General features: G+C 49.3%; 4 protein-coding genes across 4 annotated transcripts; 1 reads left to right on the top strand and 3 right to left on the bottom strand.

The window, feature by feature from the left end:
- Positions 1-72: 72 nt before the first annotated feature.
- Positions 73-2,537, bottom strand: FSUBG_3102 (major facilitator superfamily transporter; the record flags this gene model as incomplete). The annotated part of the gene is made up of 6 exons (XM_036680948.1): positions 73-1,122; positions 1,172-1,664; positions 1,774-1,823; positions 1,874-2,006; positions 2,069-2,300; positions 2,357-2,537. 6 exons carry the CDS (start codon positions 2,535-2,537, stop codon positions 73-75), a joined length of 2,139 nt encoding a protein of 712 aa, XP_036541350.1.
- A 4,908-nt stretch (positions 2,538-7,445) lies between these two features.
- Positions 7,446-9,844, bottom strand: FSUBG_3103 (homoserine o-acetyltransferase; the record flags this gene model as incomplete). The annotated part of the gene is made up of 4 exons (XM_036680949.1): positions 7,446-8,475; positions 8,553-8,926; positions 9,071-9,124; positions 9,725-9,844. The coding sequence occupies 4 exons, from the start codon at positions 9,842-9,844 to the stop codon at positions 7,446-7,448; spliced, it is 1,578 nt and encodes a 525-aa protein (XP_036541351.1).
- A 435-nt stretch (positions 9,845-10,279) lies between these two features.
- Positions 10,280-17,651, top strand: FSUBG_3104 (regulatory RLR1; the record flags this gene model as incomplete). Its single annotated transcript, XM_036680950.1, has 3 exons — positions 10,280-14,974; positions 15,022-15,101; positions 15,149-17,651. 3 exons carry the CDS (start codon positions 10,280-10,282, stop codon positions 17,649-17,651), a joined length of 7,278 nt encoding a protein of 2,425 aa, XP_036541352.1.
- Positions 17,652-19,316: 1,665 nt separating this feature from the next.
- On the bottom strand, positions 19,317-20,369 carry FSUBG_3105 (1-phosphatidylinositol phosphodiesterase precursor; the record flags this gene model as incomplete). The annotated part of the gene is made up of 1 exon (XM_036680951.1): positions 19,317-20,369. One exon carries the CDS (start codon positions 20,367-20,369, stop codon positions 19,317-19,319), a length of 1,053 nt encoding a protein of 350 aa, XP_036541353.1.
- Positions 20,370-23,329: the final 2,960 nt, after the last annotated feature.

The following is a 23,329-nucleotide window of genomic DNA, read 5'->3' on the forward strand; positions in this document are numbered from 1 at the left end:
CTAAATTTCATTATTCCACCAACGCCAGAGATATGCGAATCATGCGAACAATACCGATTTTGTCAATCCAGATCATTTCGTCAAGAGGCTGCCGACATCCTGCAGCTGGACCGAGTTCAACAGCGGAGGGGGTCCTCCTCTGTCTATCCGTCCCCAGCCAGCTCCCCAAGTGGGCGGTGGCTGTGGAGGAGTAGATGAAGATGCAGGAGGGCCTGCTGGGAAGATCTCATCCTCTCCTGTACCAGAGCTTCGAGTACTCAGAGCGATATCTGTACCACTGCTCGACTTGGCCTTGCGGTGTCTTCTCCAGATGCGAGGTCTTCGAAGCCGGGATGTCTCAGCCATGAGTTCCGGTGAGGTCATAATCCCAACACGATCACTCTTTCGGAAGTGGCTCATCCTGGATCTAGGATACGAGAATCCTGCGGGTTGACCACCAATAAAGGGGTTCCAAGCCCTGAGCTTTGGTGACCCAAGACTGATACTACCATTGCATCCAGAATTGTAGCTTGTGCGGGGTTCTCCAGAAAGCTCCTCCAGAGTCATGCCCTTGGTTTCGGGAATCAATAACGAGACCAGAGTACCAAACAGCATGAAAAGGGCAAAGAGTTGGAGCAGTCTGTGCATGTTTGGTGCACAATCGGTGCCTTTACAACCCTCGGGGGATCCTTGTCGCACCATAGGGATGCTGATGCCCTGCGCAATAATTGCTCCTATTTTACCCATGGCAGCCGAAATGCCATGACCGGTCGATCGATATCGGGTAGGGAAACATTCGCCAGGAACGATGAAAGTGGTCGTGTTAGGGCCAGCATTGAAGAGAAACTGGCCTACAATGTAGAGCGCAAGCAACCCCCCCTGTGAGAGGCTGTTGTAAGCAAATCCCAGGATACAGAAGATAATGGTGAGCAGGAGAAATCCGAAAACCTGCAGCGGCTTGCGACCAAAGGTGTCGACGCTAAGAATGGCAGTCCAGTAGCCAGGGAGTGATCCAGCACATGTCAAAATTATCATTCCAACAGCTTGGTTGTGAAGCTTTTCGAAAAGAGAGTTGCCAGCACCATAGCCCACTGCTTGAAGGACAAAGGTATTATTAAGGCCAAGACCATAGAAAGCGAGGTCCTTCACAGGAGTTAGCGCAAGTTAAGAAATATCCAACAATAGGACTTACCAAAAAGAACCAAGACAACGTTGTGCCTAATAGCATCTTGAAATTGGCCCATTGGCGGAAGAAGGAAATAAGATCAGACCAGGACGCACGCGGGACGTCAAGGCTACGTCCAGCTACACGCTTGCTCCTGACTTGATGAACAACGTCAAAGGAACCCTTAGACTTGCTGGTAACGTATGCTTTGATGTCGGCATCGGCTTTCTCGACGTCGTGCTCAACATCAAATGTATATCGAGGGGTCTCCGGGATAGTGATACGGTAATAAAGGGCGGCACAAGCAGGAATGGCGCCCACTCCAACAATAATTCGCCATGCTCGGTCAGCGGCCAGTCGGCACTCGAAACCACATTGGCTCTCGTCAGCAGCACCGATAAAAGCGTCCTTGAAAGCAACAGTAGTGATTAGGGCAACAATAGCAGCTGCTAGCTGTCCAAGTCCCTGCATAGAGAAGACAGCAGCAACCATAGCGCCGCGCCACCTTGTCGGAGCGAACCTAGCGGGATCTCAGTCAGCTTGAGTTGATCAGGGCGTGCTAGGGGTCTGGCATGAACTAAATCCCAGCCACAAAGTCTGAATGGAAACATGACAGCGAGGGCACTTACTCGGAGGTAATGACACTTGAGAGCGGGTAGTCGCCTCCAATTCCAATGCCCTGGATATAGTCAGGAAATGCTGCGAAAGGTAGAGTTTTTGTAGGCTTACCATGATGACACGCCAAAAGATTAGGAGACCTGTCGATCCCATTGCAGGGCTAGACGAGATGAGAGCGCAGCAAAGCGTCGCTAGGATAATGATACCCAATTCGACACCATACATGCGGCGTCGACCAAAGCCACTATTTGAGTTGTCAGTACATTCTTGTCTATGAAAAGATCGGTATAGACGGGTGATACTAACTCTGCTAGCCATCCAAAGACGATCATTCCCACCACAATTCCGGCACTCGTAGAGGCCTTGAATGCCTGATTGACTGGGTCAGGGAGATATCCATCATTGCCACTGAAGCCGTTTTGAGGGTTAGGATCTCCCCAAAAGACAACTCCAAGCAGTATTGTGATGAGGTTGATGGCAAAAATATCATAAGAGTCAAGGAAGAAACCAACACCTGCTACTAATACAGCGCGGACATCTAATTTGGTCAGCATTGGCTTTAATAATAACCTGAGAACAAGGTATATCACATACGGTATGCACCAAAAGGGACTTTATCGATCTCAGATAAAGCAAGACGGCGGCGAAGATTTGGGTCGGGGATGTGAGAGAAGTCGTTGAAGAAGTTGTGAAAAGCGTTATTACCACCCCAAGTGCGATCCTGCTGGGGGCCTGATGCCGGGGGAGGCAGCATGTCTCCGTCGTAGTCAGGCATTTTGAAGTTTAAGGCGAGTAAATATCGGGAGCGATGATATCCGTAATCGACGACATGGGTTGTTCTGTATGGGGATGCTTCGGGATGAGTTTCGCGATACCGATCTCCACCTCTTCGGGTGCTGCTCCGTCGAGAGATCAGGAATGCATAGAATCAAGACTCTGAATCTTTGTGAATTTCGCAGCAATTAATCCAACTCTTTGAATTGTTTTCAGCCCAGTCAGATCGATCCAACAATATCGTCGTTTCTTCAAATTATGGTTCGTGGTTGTTCTTCACCTCAGTTCAAAGGTGATGGTCGTTCAAGACGGTGTTCCAGTATCAAGACCAAAATCTAACTTCCTTCTAATCCAATACCCCCAAATTAATCGACGATGATTTATCGAGGGCAAGAGAGAGTTGTTCTACAGTTCAAGTTCGACATCGAATACCATGGATCGGGGTTTCGGCGTAGTTGACCGTCGGAGTATGCGGGTTCGTAAGTGTCGAGGGGATGCGATGGTTGATGATGCCGGTAAAGATAAGGGAAGGCAAGGCCCTAGCAATGTACAGAGAAGAAGAGGTAATAGAAATGAACAAAGTATGTATTACGTTCTCACCAACAACAACAACGATAATAGATGAAATGGGGAGGTGAGAGGATTCCAGACAGTTGGGATTGATAGAGAATACTAAGGTAACTACGGCCGGATATAGCGTGCGAGACCGTGCTTGTCAAGGTACAGTACCTTCCTTGTAGCGGATGGGGGATGCCCTGGGTGATGGTAGGATGGATGGGTGGTGGTTTTGAGGCAGGTGCAATGGTGGAGACGCATCTGCGCACGCCTTCCATAATGGAATCTCCGGCCAAGCCACTGCCCACTGTGGAAGCCGAGGAAGAAGCAAGATGGAAAGTCCACTGCACACCCACTCGAGTCTCCCCGAACCAGTAAGAGTTGAGCATTGGATGCAGACCACTGAGATGAATGGAACACCAAGTCACCCATGCTTTTAGAGAGCCCACAAGGCCCGCCTTGTTCGAAGCAGGTCATTCTGTTAACCTCCTCCTCCTTCGAGCATAGTATATGAGTCCGTACACGAAAAAAGGTCCAGCTCGAGAGAAGTCGATAGTCCATCTTGCTCAGGTGAATCTCAGCTTAGGGTCTCATACTCAGCTAGAACCCCATCCCTTCAGACTCACAGAGACTCCCTTTCCAAGCAGATGTACCCTTGCCCACCCCCTGCAATCCACTAAATCAGCATAGCCAATTGGAAAGCATCGGAGGTCACTGGCCAAACTCGCCCTGGTGGAGAGCATTCGAACCTAACGCCCGCGTCTTACACTGAGATGGCTGCCCCCCACTTGAGGGAACAGGGTCGTTTTTGTGTGTAGTGAGTTTCTGGGTGTGGTGAGATTTGGGCATGTCATTTACAGAGTCTGTTCAATAAGAGGCTTGCTGTCAATTGAGGCTATTTCGTGATTATTCCTACGCAGGGACATCTCGACCCTGGTTCGCTTGAGCTTTTTCAACTTCCAATTTTGACGCCGTGTTACAGAAATTAGATGTGATGCACTCCGTCAGACTTGACTTGTCAGACAAGGAAGACCCCTTGGCCCATGTTTTTCCAGAACAAACCACTGACAAACCCTGTGCCTAAGGCATCAATCCACGTATTTTCTCCAGGGAGCAAGAAAACTTCCGGCAATAAGTTAGGGTGTCAAAATAGAGTAGCCTAAGAGCCCCCTAGATTATTCTGACTTTTGACTAAGCCTTTTTGTCACTTACAAAAAATGACCCAAATCTTCTTGCCTCCCCTTGCATGGGAAGGCTTCCAGAAACAATAGAGTCGTTCCATGGATCCATCATCCACATCATTCCGCATTGGGCTCACCACTCCCACTCAATCTCACCACGGTCACTTGGTCGCAGATCTCGCCGAACGGCAACTTTCATGATTTGACCGGCGCTTCTTTCACTTCTATTCACGCCCTTTGATCGACGTCGTGTGATGGGATGGCCTGAATTCGTATCATACATCCGAAGGTATCATCACATCGATGACGACGGATTGAAAAAGATCGGCAATGTTATCTGCATCACACTCACCCAAACATCTTTATCGAATTTCCCCTCATCTCGTGTCGAGGCCTATCAACACGTGCAGTCCATCAACAACATTGATGACAGGAAAAAGCACCGAAACGGGCGTATTCTCTGCGTGCTTGTACGTAAACGCTACACATTGTGCAATCCGCCCAGACAAATACAGTGGGCTTATTCCATTACACAATCGTAAAAGAGCCTACGGACGGCTTCCGGCATACGACAAGATCACTCCCGACTGGGTCGTGCACGGCTGTCGTCGCATGAAGAAACACGGATAGCAGTGTAACACGATAAACGTGACTCTGACTCTGACTTATCCATTACTCAACCATGTGAAACGACACCGGGTTTCCTCTTTCTGATTCTCCAAGAGAAAACAATGACAAGGGCCCCATCTTTTGCCAGTTGCTCAGAAGAAACTCCACCAGCTCAGCTTCGAAAATGCTTCTAGCCGTATTCTCAAGTTTGCCACGGTATGCATGGATCTCAGAAAGAACAATGGCACTCGCCTGATATTAACGAAAAGAGTATCGCATTACGGGTCTTGTTGCTCTGTGCCTGGATTTGCTTTGCTAATGCTATCAATCTGCGACGCTTGCCGCTTGAAACCGTTACCTAAAGAATACCTCTAGGCAATTTGCTACAGATTTTTCTGTTAACTAGGTATGTATACACGATTTCTTGACTCGAGGCCAAGCAAGCCACTCCCTTCAACCCCCATCGTTTTCAATTTCATCTCGGTCGAGAATGAATTCCGACCGAATCGGACCAACAAAGGTACAACGCCCGACGCTTATGGATTCTCACCTCGTCTCACCACATCCAGATTCTCGCCTCGTTTGCCTTTTTAACTTCTCAGCTCTTGTTTCGCTTAGAATTTGACAGGGGCCAAGGTTTCGTTCCTATGTAACTCAACCAATCGGTGCTCCACGTGTGTTTACTTTCCACACGGCCCTCACTGCCTTGTCACGACTTCCGTATTGTGCAGTGCCTCACTTTAAATGGTTTACGAATCCTTTACCTCATAGGATTGTTGTAGACGATACCGTAGCGCTGAGTAATTCCTCTGTCAGTGGGCTGGTGGGCTATCAGAGTGTTCCACGTCGAGAAGCATCTGCGGTGCAGGCCTAAGTAGCCTAAGCGCATGTCTCGGTATGTAATTGGAAGAGCAGAGACAGAGTGCTTCATCATAAGACATTGGCAGTTCTACAACGTTCTCTTGTAGTTGCTACATGTGATATGGAGTCAGGACATGTGCCGAAGATACTTCGTCAACATGATTCACATTCCTATCTCTCAGAATTGCCTGGCAAGAGAGATACTTGGCCAGCGTCTGGACCTCATGCGAAGGGTTGAAAACCATTGCACCCTGTTCTTCTCATGTGCAGTGACTCTGATAGTGTGTTAACGTGTCGTGTTGGTTGGGACGACACCCAGTTCATACGGGTTCACAACAACATCCTACGCCGTCTCTTAAGACAAAGAAGGTTCCCGTAAGCCCAGAGTCACATCTAAATCTTCAATCCGTGTTTGTTGAAATGTATACAAAAGTTAATTGCGGCACCCGACAGAAATAGATCCCTCAACGGCCGTGACCTTCGAATCATGCAATCGTGAACCTTCAGCAGCCGGTAACACAACTATCGGGGAGAAATGCATCGAGCGTCAATAAGCGAAGTGCTGATGTTATTGGTGCATCTGCTCAACTTTGTCCTGTTTTCATCAATCTGCATTCCAGGCATGTCACCGGGGACGGCCTCATGTTTTAGCTTGGCCGCCACCACGATCGTTTAACGTGGAACATAGAGCGCCATGGACTCGGTGGCTTCATGCCGTGAATGTGACAAGATCAAATATCGATAATCGCGAATACCATTGTGAGAAATATGGCGGCATTCAGGGGGAAGAAGGTTGGTTAGTATGGCTAGCTAATAGACGGCACCACGGACAGGAAGTACGAGTTCAGTTAACGGACATTGACTACTGTGTGAACATTTCAAGCTTCAAAGCTTCGACACTTCTCAGACCCTTCTAGATTCTTTCATATAGGGTACTGAGATAGCCCTCGTCTCCCTCAATGTCTCGCACACATCCGTGGACTCGCGTATTCCTGTATCGCTAAGCAGTGGATGCGGTTAATAAGTGGACGGGTAACATCGCGATGATCGACTCGGCACTTGTCATTGATTGCATCGTATGGTTCCATTGTTCACCCTAGAACAACATGTGTGCGCATTCTAGAATGCTCGGATGGATATACCCACATGTCTAAGTACCGATACCGAGCTCATCTTCAGTGCCGAAGCGTAGCATTGTCTTAACTAGAATGTGAATTGATAGAAGGCGATCTTGGATGGCTTCTAGACCTTGAATTTTGTGGATTAGCTGCAATGGGTTCAAGCTTGCAACATCTTACGATGTTCGTTGTGCACTACAGACATCCCAGTTGCTGGAGTTTGTATGAGTCAGCGCTTCTCTCGCTCGTCCAGGGGATATTGAGAACTCCAATCTCGATCCCACAGTAACAATAATATTATACGAACTTAGGGCTCTACAGTTTGAAATAAGGCTCCAATGTGAATTTCTGTTAGACTTGCGCTGCCTGCCTAATAATCGGCGATGTTGCAGGCTATTCGTGCCTAGAAATCGTCACAAGACAGCCTGATCTGACATAAGACTCGATGAAACAGTAACTCAGTTAGAAGACAGCGCATTAGAAATACAATTGTACATATTTGAACTCGTCATCATGATTTTCATTCTTGTCTAGTCTTTTCTGCGGCACAACACCAGGCGCCATCCTAACATTACTCCAAGCGATCTACCAAGCAGTAATATCTTCAACTTCAGCTTCTCCAAATGTACTTGACTTGGTGATTTGTCCAACACTAGCCTCCTCAGGTGCTCCTCCATCCTTGGACATAATATCAGGCAGAACCTCCTTGAAAAATGAGAGGACGTAGTTGTTGACCTGCTCAAACTGCAACAAAAATGCATCGTGACCTTCAGGACTCTCGATTCGCTCGAGGCGTGCATTAGGTACGTGCTGCGCAATCTCCTCCTGCTCAGCAAAAGTGAAGAGGCCATCGCTCTCAATGCCCAAAACAAGTGTGGGTTGTTGGATCATAGCTAGTGCATCTGCGATGGTGTCTGCTCGGTTGCGTGACACGTCATGCGTGTCCAACTTACGAGTCATGGCAATGTAGCAGTTACTGTCGAATCGCGTAACGAACTTACGTCCCTGGTATCGTAGATACGACTGGGCAGAGAAATAGTGTGACTGAGGCAGGTCTCCTCCAGTGAGGCTGCCATTGGTAGGTCCATGGAATTGAGGATCCGCTACGTTGTCGGGCACAGCAGGTGACTCAGCAGTTGAGGCTGCATCAGTTGTGCTGTTCTGACGAGATATGGAAGTACGCTTTACAACATGGCCGTCGTTGTGAATATGGAAGTGTGCCTCAGAAGGAGTTGAGGGTCGGGGTCGACCTCCAATGGTTTGGACCTTTGATGGATCGGGAATGTTGCGTCCAAATCTCGATTCGAAGGAGTTGCGACTTCGATATGTGAGCAGAGCAGACATACGAGCCGCACCCAGACCAGTTGAAGGGGGGTCATCAAAGGCATAATATCCATCGTCGTACTTGGGGTCGGCGTAGATGCTCTGTCGTTGAGCCTCACCCCAGCTGATACCCCAAGCGCTGTGTCTGCTTGAGGTCGCGATAGGGACGATGCATCGGATGTAGTCCTTGCCAAAGTATGCCCACTCGAGCACAAACATACCACCCAGAGAACCTCCAACAACAGCAGCAAGTTGCTTCACACCTAGATCATCAAGGATGAGTTTGTGAAGACTATCAATGGTTAGCCACTGTTTCTTATTCAAGCGAAAATGAACGTCAGTGTCAAGATTATAAGAGCCTGAACTTACTTGACATCATCTCGAATTGTGGTAAGAGGAAACTCGGGTCCATATCGACCCTTGCTTGGGTCATTATCCTTAGCAGTTACTGGGCTTGCAGTGCCATAAGGACTGCCAAGACTGTTCATACAAACAATGAAGAATCTTGAAGTGTCGAAAGCTCGGCCAGGACCTCCGAGTAGAGGACCCCACCAGTCGCCCACATCGGCACTTCCAGTGAGAGCATGGCAGATTACCATGGCATTATTGCCCTCTTCATTGAGTTTACCGCGAGTTGTATAAGCAACCGGTAGATTATAGAGTGTGACTCCGGACTCGAGAGTGAATTCTGGAACAATCGCTATCTGCTGCTCAGGAATGAGGGCAGAGAACGGGTTCTCGGGCTGTGATTGCGTTCTTTCTTACAGGTATTCAGTCACTGGTCTTCTATAACGGCGAGGGGAGAAGGGCATGAAAGGGAGGAGAGAGGAGGGAAGAGAAGAGAGAGATGCTGAAGGAAGTATGCAGTGATAAAGGTAAATACTGACCATAATGTTGACGAGAATCGCCATTTGTGGTAGTGCTTTCAGCCATAGTCGCAGCTGGCATGATCGTATGAGGTTGTCGAAATCTCTCCACGATATCTGCACTGATGTACTTGTGAGAGGTTATACAGAAAGATCGGACTGGGGTCGCTCCGGGGTCTTGAAGTTTGATATTGGGGTCGCTCAATCTCAGAGTGACTCAACACGATAAAAATTGGGACTTTTCGGGTATAAATTTGTTAGTCAATAGTGCTTTAAAACTCAATTGTCCCAAAAGAAGTGATTCAATGAGTGTTTAGGTGAAAAAACCTGGGCCTTGCTATGGCGTAATTCTGGCTGGTCTCCATGAAAGCCGTGACTCAGCCAATTGAGATGCTTCCTTTGATGCACGAACTGGCCGGCAACGGAGGATGTGGCGATCACGTGCCGACGTGAGTCTGGGGAAAGGTTCGGCAATATCAAATTGACAGTTTCCGGATTCAATTCAGGTACAATAGTATAGTTTTCTATTACATAGCTCAATCTAAATGTTCAGTCTCGTCATGTCTACCGTCATACTAAACCGTGTATCATTCAATAAGCATCAAGCTTGGAGCCAAAGTGCCATTAATCCTGAAACCGACGAGATGAATAGAATCCCAATAGAGCGGTACGTACTGTTGAGTCCGCTGGAAGTGGTCCGTGCGGGCGAGGTGCCTGCCACTGGCCGACGGGCCTCCAGTGGTTGGCAGCCTCGTTTCCCCAGTAAAGGATAAGGCTGCCAAAACGTCGTGACATGTTAATTCCATCCGTGCTTTTGCTTTGTTGGAGCTTCTTGGCTTTATTCCTTTCTTCTCAAACCCATCGCGACTGGGCTCACCCAACGCAAACAACCAATCGCACACGTATCTCGCTTCTTTCTGTCAGGTCAGAAGATAATTGCGCACTCTTGTACTACTACCAACTTCTTTTCTTTCAGTCGTTCCCTTGTCAGCTTTGTCGCGACTACAACCTTCCCCACCCGAACTCCTTGTCGTCAAAAGTTAGTCTTTCTTCATCCACGCCGCAGCCTTGATAGCAACAAATGCTGCTCCCTCCGCTATCTTCGAAGTTCTCAACTCATTTTTTCTCTCTTCCAGACCTTGGCATCCATAATATCCGAAATTGCAGCATCGTCACGATCATCTAATGAGATAATCATCGCTTTCGGTTACGACTTCATTATCGCGAGTTATGCCTCCGGGTAAACGAAAGAGAAGTGATCGCCATTCCGTTGAAGGCGGCCGATCTTCGCCTCATCGACCCGGTGATACCGCACTTGGACAACACGACCGCGACGATAACATGGCTCGTGGTCGCGGCAGAGGGCCTAGAGGTCCCGGTCGACGCGATTCATCTCAAGGTCAAAACCGAGGACCCCCAAATCATCAACAGAACAATTCATCAACGCAACGACGGCCCGGCTCTTCTCATACCCCACAGCCGCCGGCGCCTCCTCCTCCTTCTGCGCCAGTGATCAAGAGACCTGCTTATGCGCCACCGCCGCTGTTGCGACCGCCCTCTCCGGTCCGTTCTAACTATCGCTATAATAATCTTACGGACGAGAAGATTAGCGCTTGGGCTGAGAGTGGTCGGAATGCAATCATCCAGCATGGAAAGCAGTCGCGGGATGATGTTGACATCACGGAGCTGTCAAGCTTGTTCCAAGAGTTTGTGCACACAGTTGTCGAAGCTCGATTACCAGCAGCCGATGCAGGTGCCTGCGTCAAGGAAATTCTTGGTGACGAAACGACGGAGATTATTAAGGATTCATACGCGTTCGCTCCCCACACCCTGTTTCTTGACTCTTTGTCCATAGTCATGGATAGCGAGCCCGCCATTTACAGGCCGACTCTTCGCGAATTCGTCCTGTCCTCTGGCGTATCGTCCAACCTAATGCGACAGGTGCTCGAAGCTGAAGTCTTACAGCGGATAGGACTTATCAGAGATAACTTTGTCAAACTAGGTATCAAACAAGCAACAAACCTTTTGTACCGACAAGCCAACTACAACCTGCTTCGCGAGGAGACAGAAGGGTATTCAAAGCTCATTACGGAACTTTTCACCACTAGCAGTGTGACTCCCCCTCCTCCTGAAATGGCAGAACAGACCTTCGAGCGAATCAAGGCTCTTATCGGTACCTTCGATCTTGACGTCGGCAGGGTATTGGACGTAACCCTCGACGTTGCAGCTGCTGTTCTCATCAAACAGTTCAAATTCTTCGTCAAATTTCTACGAGTTAGCTCCTGGTGGCCTCGATCTCATCTCAAATTTAGTGCCGCAGTCTATGTTGGTGGCTTACCCTTATGGGCAACCCCAGACTACTCGCAATGGACAACGACGGAAGACGATGAGAAGCTATTGGAGGAGAAGAAGCGAGTTCGAGATATTGCTTTCTGGGATCGAGCTCGGGAAGTTCACATGGAGGCTTTCTTTGAGCTTGGTGGTCGACAAGTCGCCGATTCCGACTCGCAACAACTGACAATTACCAACGGTGCCGAGGGTGATGATGCTGCCGCTGATATTGAAAGGCAGTGGGTGCAGGAAACCAAAACCCTCCCACCCCCTGGCAACAGAACGGCTGCACAACTACTCGGCTTCAAGTTGCGTTTCTACAACTCCGATGCTCGCGACCAGACAGATGTCCTCCCCGCCAATCTGTTATACTTGGCTGCTCTTCTTGTCAAGATTGGGTTTATTTCCTTGACCGATATATACCCGCATCTTTCGCCAGCCGATGAAGACATGGAAACAGTCAAAGAAAAGGAGATGAAGAGGATCGAGGAGGAGGAACGATCTTCTCGCGGTGGCCCGATGAACGCCCTTCTCATGGCTGGTGTCCTACCCCAAGGCGACGATGATAACCCCAATAGCTCGAATCTACCTAGACGAGAACTTCCCAAGAAGGTTGAAGCAGATACGAAGGAGGCTGCTACAGAGGCTGCAGACAACAAGCCAAAACTCCCAGAACCGTTGGAACAAAAGGTGGCTTTGCTCACCCAACTATTGACCATCGGAGCTATCCCCGAATCGCTCTTCATTCTTGGTCGCTTCCCATGGATCCCAGAGGTCTTCCCCGAAGTCCTCGAAAGGATTCATCGCATTCTTCATCATTGCGTTGACAAGGTCTTCCGCGACAGCCGACCTGTCGTTGTCGGCGAGACTGGATGCCCAACCAAATTTGTTCCGGATTTCGATCAGTCCGGACTTCCCAAAGGCAGTGTTCGATTGAGCAGATTGACAACCCGCAAATCTCTGAGGTGGCCATTCCCTGACAAAGTCGACACCAACGAATCGCAAAATTATCGATACTACTGGGACGAGTGGGCCGACAACATCCCTGTTTGTCAGTCCGTGGATGATATCTTCACTCTCTGCGGTACACTTCTCAACATTTCTGGTGTCAACATTGGCAAGGACGAGGCTCTGTTGACCAAGTTAGCTAGAATTGGAGCGAAGAGTCTTGCTGAGGACAAATCAGAGCACAATCTTACCCGGTGGCACGATCTACTTAGACGACTACTGATGCCAGCTTTGAGCCATACCAAGGCTAATGCTTCAGCTGTCAACGCTATTTGGGAGCTTTTAAGGCATTACCCCATGACCACTCGCTACTCCATGTACGCCGAATGGTTTGAGGGACAGATTTCTCGATTGCCCGCTATGAAGGCAGCTTTTGCAAAGGCCACGTCGGAAACCAGGGGCACCATGAAGCGAGTTTCTCTCACAAACTTGAGTGAAATGGCTAAGCAACTCGCCAAAACCAGTTACTCATCTCCTGGTATCGTTTTCAGAGTTGCTTTCGAGCAATTGGAGTCCTATCCAAACCTGATCGACGCTTTTGTGGAGTGCGCCAAGTATTTTACAGACCTCTCCTACGATGTGCTTGTATGGTCCTTGATGAGCTCTCTTGGCAAATCAAGGAGTCGTACTCAAGCTGAACACGCTCTCACTACCAGCAAATGGCTACAGGCCTTGTCAAGATTCTCTGGCAGAGTCTTTCGACGATACACAGTTCTTAACGCTACGCCAGTCTTGCAATATGTCAATCATCAGCTCATTCAGGGTAACTCCACCGACCTTATCATTCTAAAGGAGCTCATCACCTCCATGGGTGGTATTGTTGACTCGGTCGATTTCACTGACCTTCAAATTTTATCCATGGCTGGAGGTGAATACCTGCGACGCCATACTCTAATTCGCGGTCAGGATAAGCGATTCGAGAACATCAAGAGTTCAAAGCGTCTCATCCAAGCTTTGACGGAGTCCAGACTTGCCGCGCAGTTACTCATTAACCTGGCACAGTACCGACAAGCAGCTCCCTTTCAGGTGCCGGAAGATGAAGCCCACATCAAATATCTATCCTCGATGATTGACGATTCGCATCGCATTTTGGTTCAATACCTCGACTTGCTCTGGAGCAACATGGACCCATCGACTTTCGACGACCTTGTTCCCTCGATTCCTGAGCTCATCCATTCGTACGGCCTCGACCCTAGTCTGGCTTTTCTTATTGGCAGGGCGAGCCTTTCTCATCGCATGCATCCGTGGAAGCCAAAGAAGGTCGACGAGGCAAAGGAAAAGGCTCAGGTCACGCAATCTACAGACAAAGAAGGCGATGTTTCAATGTCTGATACGCCTGCTGCATCCGCCGGCAACGAAACACCCAGCCAAGAAGCAGTGCAGGCTGAAGAACAGGCTGGTGCTCAAAACTCACCAGCACCGAACACCGCAACTAATACACAACAATCACAGAAGTCGGAAGATTCCTCTCTTGTCAAGACAACATTACAGCCAATCGTGGATGCCATCCAAAATACTGTCCGTCCTGAGATCTGGCAGAAGATTACCCCAGAGCTCTATGCGAACTTTTGGGCTCTTCAGCTAGGTGACCTCTATTGTCCAGACAAAATCTACAGACAGGAAAGAGATCGCCTCAGAGCCGAAGAGGTCGCTATCTCGCGAGATCGAAGCGACATGTCAAGGCGTGGACAAGAGCGCAAAGTGGAAAAACGAAAGGAGCTTATGCAGCTCCAGATCGGGCTTTCAGAAGAAAATAGTGAACATCTGATGCGCCAGGCGAAATGGAAAATTTACCTGAACAAGCAGTTCCAATCCTCTTTCCCAGAACCTCGAGCCAAGCCAGACACCATCTCCGATATTCTACTCGAGCAATGCTTCATCCCTCGCATGCTTCTCTCCAAGGCTGATGCTGAGTATACATACAAGTTTATCAAGGCACTGCACGAAGGCAATGCCCCGGGCTTCCAGTTGATGTCACTCTACGACCGTCTATTTAACGCCAACCGCCTGAGGGCCCTTATTTTTACATCTACAGTCATGGAGGCTGAGTATCTCAGTCGCTTCTTGAAGCTGATTCTCGAGGATCTTTCGCGTTGGCACAAGAACGCGACAGTTCCCAACGAAAAGGACAAGTCAAGAGATCAGCCAAGACTGGGTGTGTATGAGAAGGAGGCCAAGGGAACACCCGATCAGCCCCGGCTTGGGTTTGCTCTGACTTTTGACGACAATGATAAGCCACTGACCTTTGTTGAACACGAACAATTCCGTGACTTGCTCTTCCGCTGGCACAAGAACCTCAATAGCGCTCTGCGTTCTTGCTTGGAGGGTTCGGAATGGATGCATATTCGAAATGCCATCACAGTTCTGAAGGCGGTCCTCGATTTCTTCCCGGCTATCGATTTTATGGCTACGAAGTTTTCAAGCCTTCTCCAAACTATTACCAAACAAGAGAGTGCTGCCAATCCCTCTCCTGATAGCGAGGTTGGCGGACGTGTCGATCTGTCTGTTGCTGCGCAGGGTGCCATGTCAGAACTTCAGAGGAGGAAATCCAAATGGGTTATGGTCCAGGCTTTCCGCCCTGGCGGTGTAAGTGCTACAATATTAGATTTATGGACATTACTGACCCTTAACAGGCTGGCGCTGCCCATAACGAAGCAGACAAGACGGCCAATTTGCGTGCAACTGCAGCGGAATTCAAGCCCGGTCCCAACAAGTACGTAGATCTCTCTAAAAACGACGTATCAAGTCTAACAAAACCAGGCAATCAAGAGGGAAACAAACGAATGCAGAGGAAGAAGACGGAGAAGTCAAGGATGGCAAAGACCTCAAGAATTCCGCGACAGATCCGACGAAACCCACGGGCCCGACCAAGGACTTGCTGCCAGCCAAGCCAGGATCATCTCGGGATTCAAAACGCGACCATACACCATCCGGTCCACGCGCCTCCAACAATAATTCTGGAGCCAGTGCTGGCGCGAAGCACGACTCTCGACCTAACACGCTTCCGGAACGTCCACCTCATACCCTTCCCAGTCGGCCTGACGTGCCTATTCCCGCGCACTACACTCCCGAAAGATTTAACCAATCCCGCGGGCATGAGCGTCGCGATGGTAAAGAGCCCAGAGACGCACGCTCTAGGGATTCTCGTGAGTCCAGGGAACCTCGCGATGCTCGAGATCAGCGTGAGCCTAGAGAACCTCGTGAAACCCGGGATCAACGTGATTCTCGAACTTTTGATCCTGCTCGTCCTGATCGTTCACGCGACTTCTCTGAACGACGAACGCAAGACCAAGGCCGGGAATCATCTCGAACTGACGGGTCAAGTCGTCGTGGCGAACATGAGCGAGACCGAACTAGAGATTCTAAGAGCAGTCGAGGTCACGATCATGGTCGCTTGAATGAAACGCCTACCCCAGCCCCTGCAGCTCCCGCTGCAGCTGTCGAGGCGCCTGAGCCACATATCAACCCCGAGCGAGCTGCGCTGTTTGCTCAAGACAATGAACGGGCTCGTGCACCAGACTCTGACCGGGCTAGTAGAGGTCGTAAGAACGCTCCCATGGAGCCAATAGATACCATCAATCCGGAGAGGGCAGCCCTGATAGGCAACAGAGACAACACACCTTCACGCGCCCCTCGGAACGTGCCACGAGACCACAACGCTCGCGTTCAATCTCCTCGACGAGGAGGTCGGTATGGGCATGAGAGCGGTCAGCCTGAAGGTGGACGTGAAGACCGACATGATCGCAACTATCCTGTGGAACCCCGGCCTTCTTCTGGAAGAGATCCCCGGGAGCGATCACCATACCGCGGCGATAGACCGATGGACCGTGAGGCTGAGCGAAGTTCTGGACCTAAGGGTCGCGATGCTTCTAGTTTTCATGGAACTCCTTCTCGGGTTCCTGAGCCTGAGCACAAGCCACCTCATCAAGATGATTCTTATGGGCGTCTCAACTCGATACAGAATGTCGCTGAGGTCCCTTACGGACCAAGCGGACCAAGAGCCCGTGGACGAGGCTCAAACAGAGGTCATGGTGTACCTCAAGGGCTGCCAGGTCGACTTGATGGCAGATTTGCTGGTGCGGAAGGTGAACGGCCTCCTACTCCAGATCGACCACCACCAACTGGCCCTGCGGCGTCAGGCAGAGGAAGACGTGGGTTCGAGCAGAACAATGGGCCTGTCACGCCTTCAGGCACGCCCAGCGGCCCTCAAAACCGGATGAGAAACGCCGGTCCTAGCCAGGGTCTGCCTTCTCCTGCATCTACTAATGCTACACCTTCAGGGGTCCATCCAGAGCGTCTAGCACAAATCGGTGGTCAAGTTGGTGCAGTCCCTCCGCCTCCTCCTGGGCCGCCACCATCTCATCCTCATGGCCATAATCATGGTCACAATCGTCAGTCAATGCCTGGAACTAACACTCCCGACCGAGGTCCTGGCCCTGGACAACGACAAACACCTGGCAGCTACGCAGGATCACCAGCTGGCGAGCCCAACGTACCTACTGGTCCAGCCTCCTCCAACGAGCGTGTTCGCAATGGTGGTGGGCGGAGGCAGCTGCAGGGCATCAACAGCACCCTGCAACAAGCGCAGGCCAACATGCCGGATGTAAGCCGGAGCAACAGCGGAAGAGGTCGTCATTCGCGCCAAACCCTTGGCAATTCTGATGCTCAAGTCTTGACCGGAGGTTCCCCCACTGCTACACCAGCTCAAGAACGGCAAGATCCTATCAGGAACGAATCGTCAGGCCGGGCGCCTGCCAATGGAGAGGAAAGCTCAGGCCGTAGCGAGCATGACCGAAGTCGCCGTGGTGACCGTGAGAGTAGGTCCAGCCGCCCTTCACGTCGAGGAAGTCGTGAACGAGAGCGGGATCGTAGTCCAGGCCGAGAACGTGAGGGCAAGGAGCATCGCGAATATCGGGACCGTCGATCAGGAGCTGGCGAAGGTGGCAGAGAAGAGAGAGAATCTAGGAGATCTAACAGAGATCAAAGCGGCGCTCCACGAGAGCCTATGGGCCCTCCTCCAACAGGTGGCAGAGACCTTGTCCAAGGTCGTGAAGGGCGACACAGAGGTGATGGTCAAAGTGGCCGAAGTGGTGAAGATTGGGGAGGCAGCGGTAGAGGAGGCGGTCGTGGAGGACATCGTGATGGAGGATTGCGACCGGAAGATCGCCGCGATGGACGAGAGGATCGTGGACGCAAGCGAAGAAGCGAAGAAGGAGGAGTCGGAAATTTATCGAGTGAACGTGAGAAGAGGCCCCGACGATGAAAGACATAAATTGAATGAAGCAAGGAAGTCGGCATGTTTTGAGTACGAGAGAACGAAAAGAGAAAGGAGAGAAAAGAAAAGAAAAGGGGAGAGAGAATATGAGTTTGATCATGGATATACAATAACGATACGACCCGCAGAAGAGAAGAGGACTTCGGACACGACCAAGCAGTCTGATCAGGAACGAACGGATGGACAACAGACGAGTCGCATTTCCAGGGCGTTTATCAGGACTTTTGTCACATTATGCTCCTTTTCGACCTTTGCATTATCAATCAGTACACATCTCCTTTTACTACTACTACAATTATTACTGCTTTTACACACATGCACACATGCTCGCTCCTTGGAGACTTCACTTGGTCTCAACAGCATTATTATATTGAATCAGTCGGTTTCAGCAATGCTTCGAAACAAAAGAGTTATATCAGACTCTTGCGTCTACTAGATTTGGCTTTTGGGGGGTTCAGGTGTTTTAGCTGCAAGGCGTTCAGGGAGTGCATTATACCTATACCCTTTGGGCGGCGAGTTTGCTTGCCTGTTTCTGTGATACAATTAGAGTAAAAGGATTTTGGGAGTCGGGTTTCTAGAGAGAGGCCTTGTAAAGTATTGTAGGATTCTTGCATTAGGGGGGATGAAACGGCTCAGGCAATTAAGCCTATCGAATAGCATCATGCTAGAAGATACTCAGATTTACGCACTCTTCTTACTCAGTGCCGTGTACTCTACTGTTGTTTGGCATGCCAGGTGAGGATGTAACTCTACGTTTTGAATGTCATCACTCAACACCTACAATCAGTTCCTACAACTATGAGTTTCAGTTACTTGCTTGTCCTACAATTATACGTGACATCTGACAACTTCAGCTTCTATTTCGATTCAGCCTTGGAAGACAGAGCAATAGCCCATAGTTCTCACTCCGTTTAGTTAATTCTTCAATACCGAGTAACCAAACCAAAGTGTGTAATTAATTTCACATGCATATCAGATCATCCACTCACTCAACCCAAAACCTTCAGAGTAACTTCATCTTGACCATGTTACTCCCTCGACGTCCCAACTTCACAATCACATTGTGTCGATCTCAGTCTCAACGTCATAGCCAACCACGCACAGAACAACACATTCACATCTCAAGGTGTGTCAGAAACACGCACCGGGTTCGGAACAGCCAGCGATTGATTGACAGAAACCGAGACAGGGTGGACACAGACCGAAAGCGAGCGTGTGCTTTACCTCATGTACTGTACTTTTGTCTCGTTATACAGTCTCTGCCTTGATTTTTGGTGTTTCTGTCCCTGACGATCTTTTCTCTTTGACTCAGTCAACATGCCCTGGTGAAACGCATCCGGGCGCCACAGTATCCACGTCAGATGCAGGGGCATGATGAGGAATTGATCAACGGGGGGTAAAATTGGATAATCCACATTTGAATATGCATCTTCTGTTTTAATCTGACAAATTTTTTATTTGCTGTTGGTGATATTTGTTCAGCCACGCTGACGATTGTAATTTAGAGAGCTAGCTAGGGTACACAATGCTGTGGGGGTATCGATTCCATGAGTGAGAGAGAGGTGAGACGTTAGAGTCTCAGATGAGAAAGCTTGATAATAACCAACGATCGGGCTTAGTACTAGGTGAAGGCAGCCAATGATCGCTTAGAGCTTATGCTTGCTTCTTTGTATATGACTTGTTCCATCGAAGAATGGCATCAATGAACTTCTTGCCGGGAAAATCAATGATGACGATCCCAGTCCTGGTGGTGTCCTCGTTATCTTCAAAGTCCTTAATCCACTGGCCAGTCATATCGTTCATGCCCGTGACAGTTCGGTTCATGGGCCCAGCTGCAGCCTCGATGGGCAAGACACCAACAGAGGCTGAAATGTGTGCCAAATAGAGGACCTTGTTGTCGAGAGGTGCTGTTGCAGCGAGTTCCAGAGCATCACGGATGGCAGTCCACTTCTCCGACAGATGGTAGATATCAGGAATGATCCATATGTCTTCTAAGATCATTTGATGACCTTCCCACTTCAGACCATATGGTCCTCCTCGAGAAGCTGGGAAGTTTTGAAGAACAAATATCTTGGAGCGAAGGCTACCAAGAGTTGGCAGGGGTTCAGAAGCGCTGTAGTTGTACAGTCGGTCCCCGAGTGGGTATTTGTTGAAGGCGGCTTCGAATGACAGAGTGTTGTTGTCTCCAATACCGTTACCTTCCTGCTTGAGACGCATGATGATCGTCTCAGAAGGGTTCCTATCCAGGAAGTCGTTCATATAGCCAACCACATCCTCGAAGCTGAAGCCGGTGTAGCCATTAGCATGGTAAATATGCAACTCGTCATCACGCACACGAGCGCGGATGTCGAAGTAACGAATACCTGCTTCCAGCTGGGTAGTCAGGTTCCAATTCTGACACTGCAGAACCTCTGTTCCTATCTCGTAGGTCATTGTGTCATGTGTGCCCGGTATGCTAAGGCTCGAGAGGAATACATCGTCGGGAATGTCGGCCATCCAGGTTGGGTTGTGAGCCAAGTCAGCATCGAAGCTGTAAGCACTCGAATAACCACGGTAGCAATTCCCGTACACCATACAAGGTGCGATGGAGAGAAGGAGGTATATGATGCACATGATGAAGAATGCGCCACCTCCGAGTATCATGGGAAGACGTCGGGTTCGATTCACAGGAGTCGAGAGACCCCGAAAGCCTGATATCGCGACCATATCGACAGGCTGAGTACGGTCGAAGCCGGAGGCGCCGGAAGGGACCTTTCGGTCAACTAGTCACATCGGCAGGTAAATCAAAGATATTATAGAGAGCTCCAGGCTCAGCTATTCAGTTGCGAGTACTGAAGCAGCTTTGCGAGGCTCAGTATGCAAGTATCGATGTTTGTTGTGAATGTTGATACTGTATTGACAAGGCTGATGATGCGTATCTCAAGGATCAGAGACGCATCCGACTTAGGCGATGACATAGGTAGAGAGAGCTAGGGAGCTTGGGCCATTCTGTGGTGCCACCTGCGACAGCTGAAGGCCGTGAGTGGTCAGCTCTAGAGCGCTATACCCCAGACAAGACATGACAAAGCATTGTGATATATGCCTACCCTAGATCAGCATCCCATCTGAAGATTGCACCTATAATTTCTTCTTGTTGCAAAAACCACATCCCATCAAGTAATCAAAACAGATATTTCGTCGCAAGTCGGACCTATGCAGCCAAAAGTCTCGATTGGGTTCGTCCATAAAGGTGTGTTTTGCGGCTCTGCCCCATTACCGCGACTAAGATCGCGACCGAGTGTTTCACGTCGATTAGCTCTGCATTCGCCAAAAACTCAAAGCCATAGTGGGAAAGAAATGACGCTTAAAAGATGATGAACACGCATGTCAAAAGCAGAAGAAGACCCAACAAGTAGGTTAGACTACCCAACCGAGCTTATATGTTTAAAAACTGCTCCATCGTCGTCGTCGAAAGCTGGAGTACATATCTCTTCCACATGCCGTATCTTTAGCGTTGAGATGCACGAATCAATGATATCAAAAGAGTCATAGACCACCGAACAATTACGTGTACTGCACAATGGGAAAACTACGAGTAGAGATACAGCAACACATGAAGTTGAATATCACACTAGACAAAGCTCCACGATACTGCAGTTTGCAAAATGCTCCGGAACCTTTGAGCGGAAAAACCACAAAAATCGAGCCTCTACACCCTCACGACGCAACTAACACCGACCGACTGCAGCTGGTGGCGGGCGGCTTGCAGATTGCGGACCCTGAAGTGGCATTCTCCTGGCGAAGCGACGCAGCCAAAGACGCAATAGCGACAGCGGTTAAGCTTGTCATTTGCCCGTGACAGCCTTTTCCCTCAACATGAAGGAATCATGTATTATCACTCCAGCATCATAGAGGGGAAAACAAGTACACACATGCAGAGGGGGGTTGGTTATACAGTACATCAAGGTTCGTCGGCTAAGTAAAAGACATACAGTGGTGCTTCGTGGCACAGCATAGAGCCGAGAAGTCACTGCGTTGACAGAAGGACCAGGCTATTGGCATGTGCGAATATGTCAGAGTTATCTTGGACAACGGAGGCTCAACTACCTACACAAGACAACGTGATACAGAGCAGTCGGTCTTGATGGCAGCGGTCAGAGGAACATGGCGGATGTGGCGGCCAAGATATTTATGGTGACAGCCTCGGTTTACGGCTCGATGATGCCGATACATGGCATTCACGAGACACAAGAGTCAAGAGTCCAGAGAATCGTGACAATACACCCACGCATATCATCGCTTGCGTGACTCTCCAAGCACACAGCCGAGAATTTGGTTGGGAATAGCGTCGCAGATTGAGACATTACAAAGCACCTTTGCCACGCCCGCCTGCCCGCCCGTGTTCATTCAGGCCAGGTCGGTCGGTTCTGACAAGCAAAAGGGTTCTCGAGGAAATACGATACAGCATGTAAGAAATCGGAAGAGCTAGCTACGCCATTGGACAATTGGACACAAGCGCGTCAAAGAGGGTGTACTCGTCTGCGGAGATAGGGTAGCAGTCACTGCACTTGGCGGCAGTTGGAGTTCGTGTTGGGCTTGATAGTGGGTGTTGAAGTCGGATACTGAGATATGTATGTGAGTGAGATTCAAAGGTGGTGTAGGTACAAGACATCCATAGCATAGTACATGAGGTACCTAATCTTGAGATAAAAGTGTGACGAGTTTATTGGACCACCAGTGACATACAAAATTAAAGGCGATGGTTCCTGGATAATAACGGATTGAAATATTACCCAAGTGCCAAGTTTTTGATCATCATCGTCGTCGATAATAAGAGGCTGCTACTATAGATACAAAGACAGATACAAAAAAAAAAAGCCCCGGATTTTAGATCAAGAGGCTCACAAACTCCAGCCATTTCTAAGCTTCTTCACCACCACTAACTATCGTGCATATCGTGCCATTTTCCACACAGAAATAGACCGAACCGTAGTAACGTCGTCTCAAGATGGACTAGACAGACTTCTTAGCGTGTCAGCATACCAAGGCTATCTACTAATCAATTGACTTTTGTCGCAAGTTAAAAAGATACGTATTCTCGAGTTGGTTTACGTGTTCAGCTGGACAAGGCAATGGATGGATTCTTTGTAAGTTAAACCCTCAAGCTAATAACCTTGAATCAGCTAGGCTAGACTCATGGAGGAGAGGACTGGAGCTACTGAGTAGATTGTTGCCTGGTCAGAACATCAAAGGTGCGTTAACTGGATCTCAGTCACACGACAACAGCGAGTCTCTCTCTCAGTGACGTCGAATCGTGAAAGGGAGACTCACTCCCGTATTGTCCAGTGACTGACTCCAGTAAAATGGCAAAATATTTAAAATTGTCAAGGGTTATGATCTGATGGATTGATTACACGAGAGCGGGGAGACGGGTCAATGCTCGTGTTATTGCAAGGGCAAGTTTCTGCGTCAAAGATAAACGGTCATTCCTGACACATGCTTGACTTGTATCCAACATGGAAACGACTCAGATAAGGACCAAAGAGAAAAAGAGGCTTGTTCAGTCTGTTTCTCTATCGAGTAAAGTAAACCGATCGCGATCGCTCGCTCGTTCGCTATCATGCGGGAATCTCCAAGAACATGGCCGAACGGTTTCGCGCATGTTATTTCATGTTTCTCTCCAACCT

The sequence above is a fragment of the Fusarium subglutinans genome (genome assembly GCF_013396075.1).
Source record: "Fusarium subglutinans strain NRRL 66333 chromosome Unknown NRRL66333_c0000027, whole genome shotgun sequence".
NCBI lineage: Eukaryota > Fungi > Ascomycota > Sordariomycetes > Hypocreales > Nectriaceae > Fusarium > Fusarium subglutinans.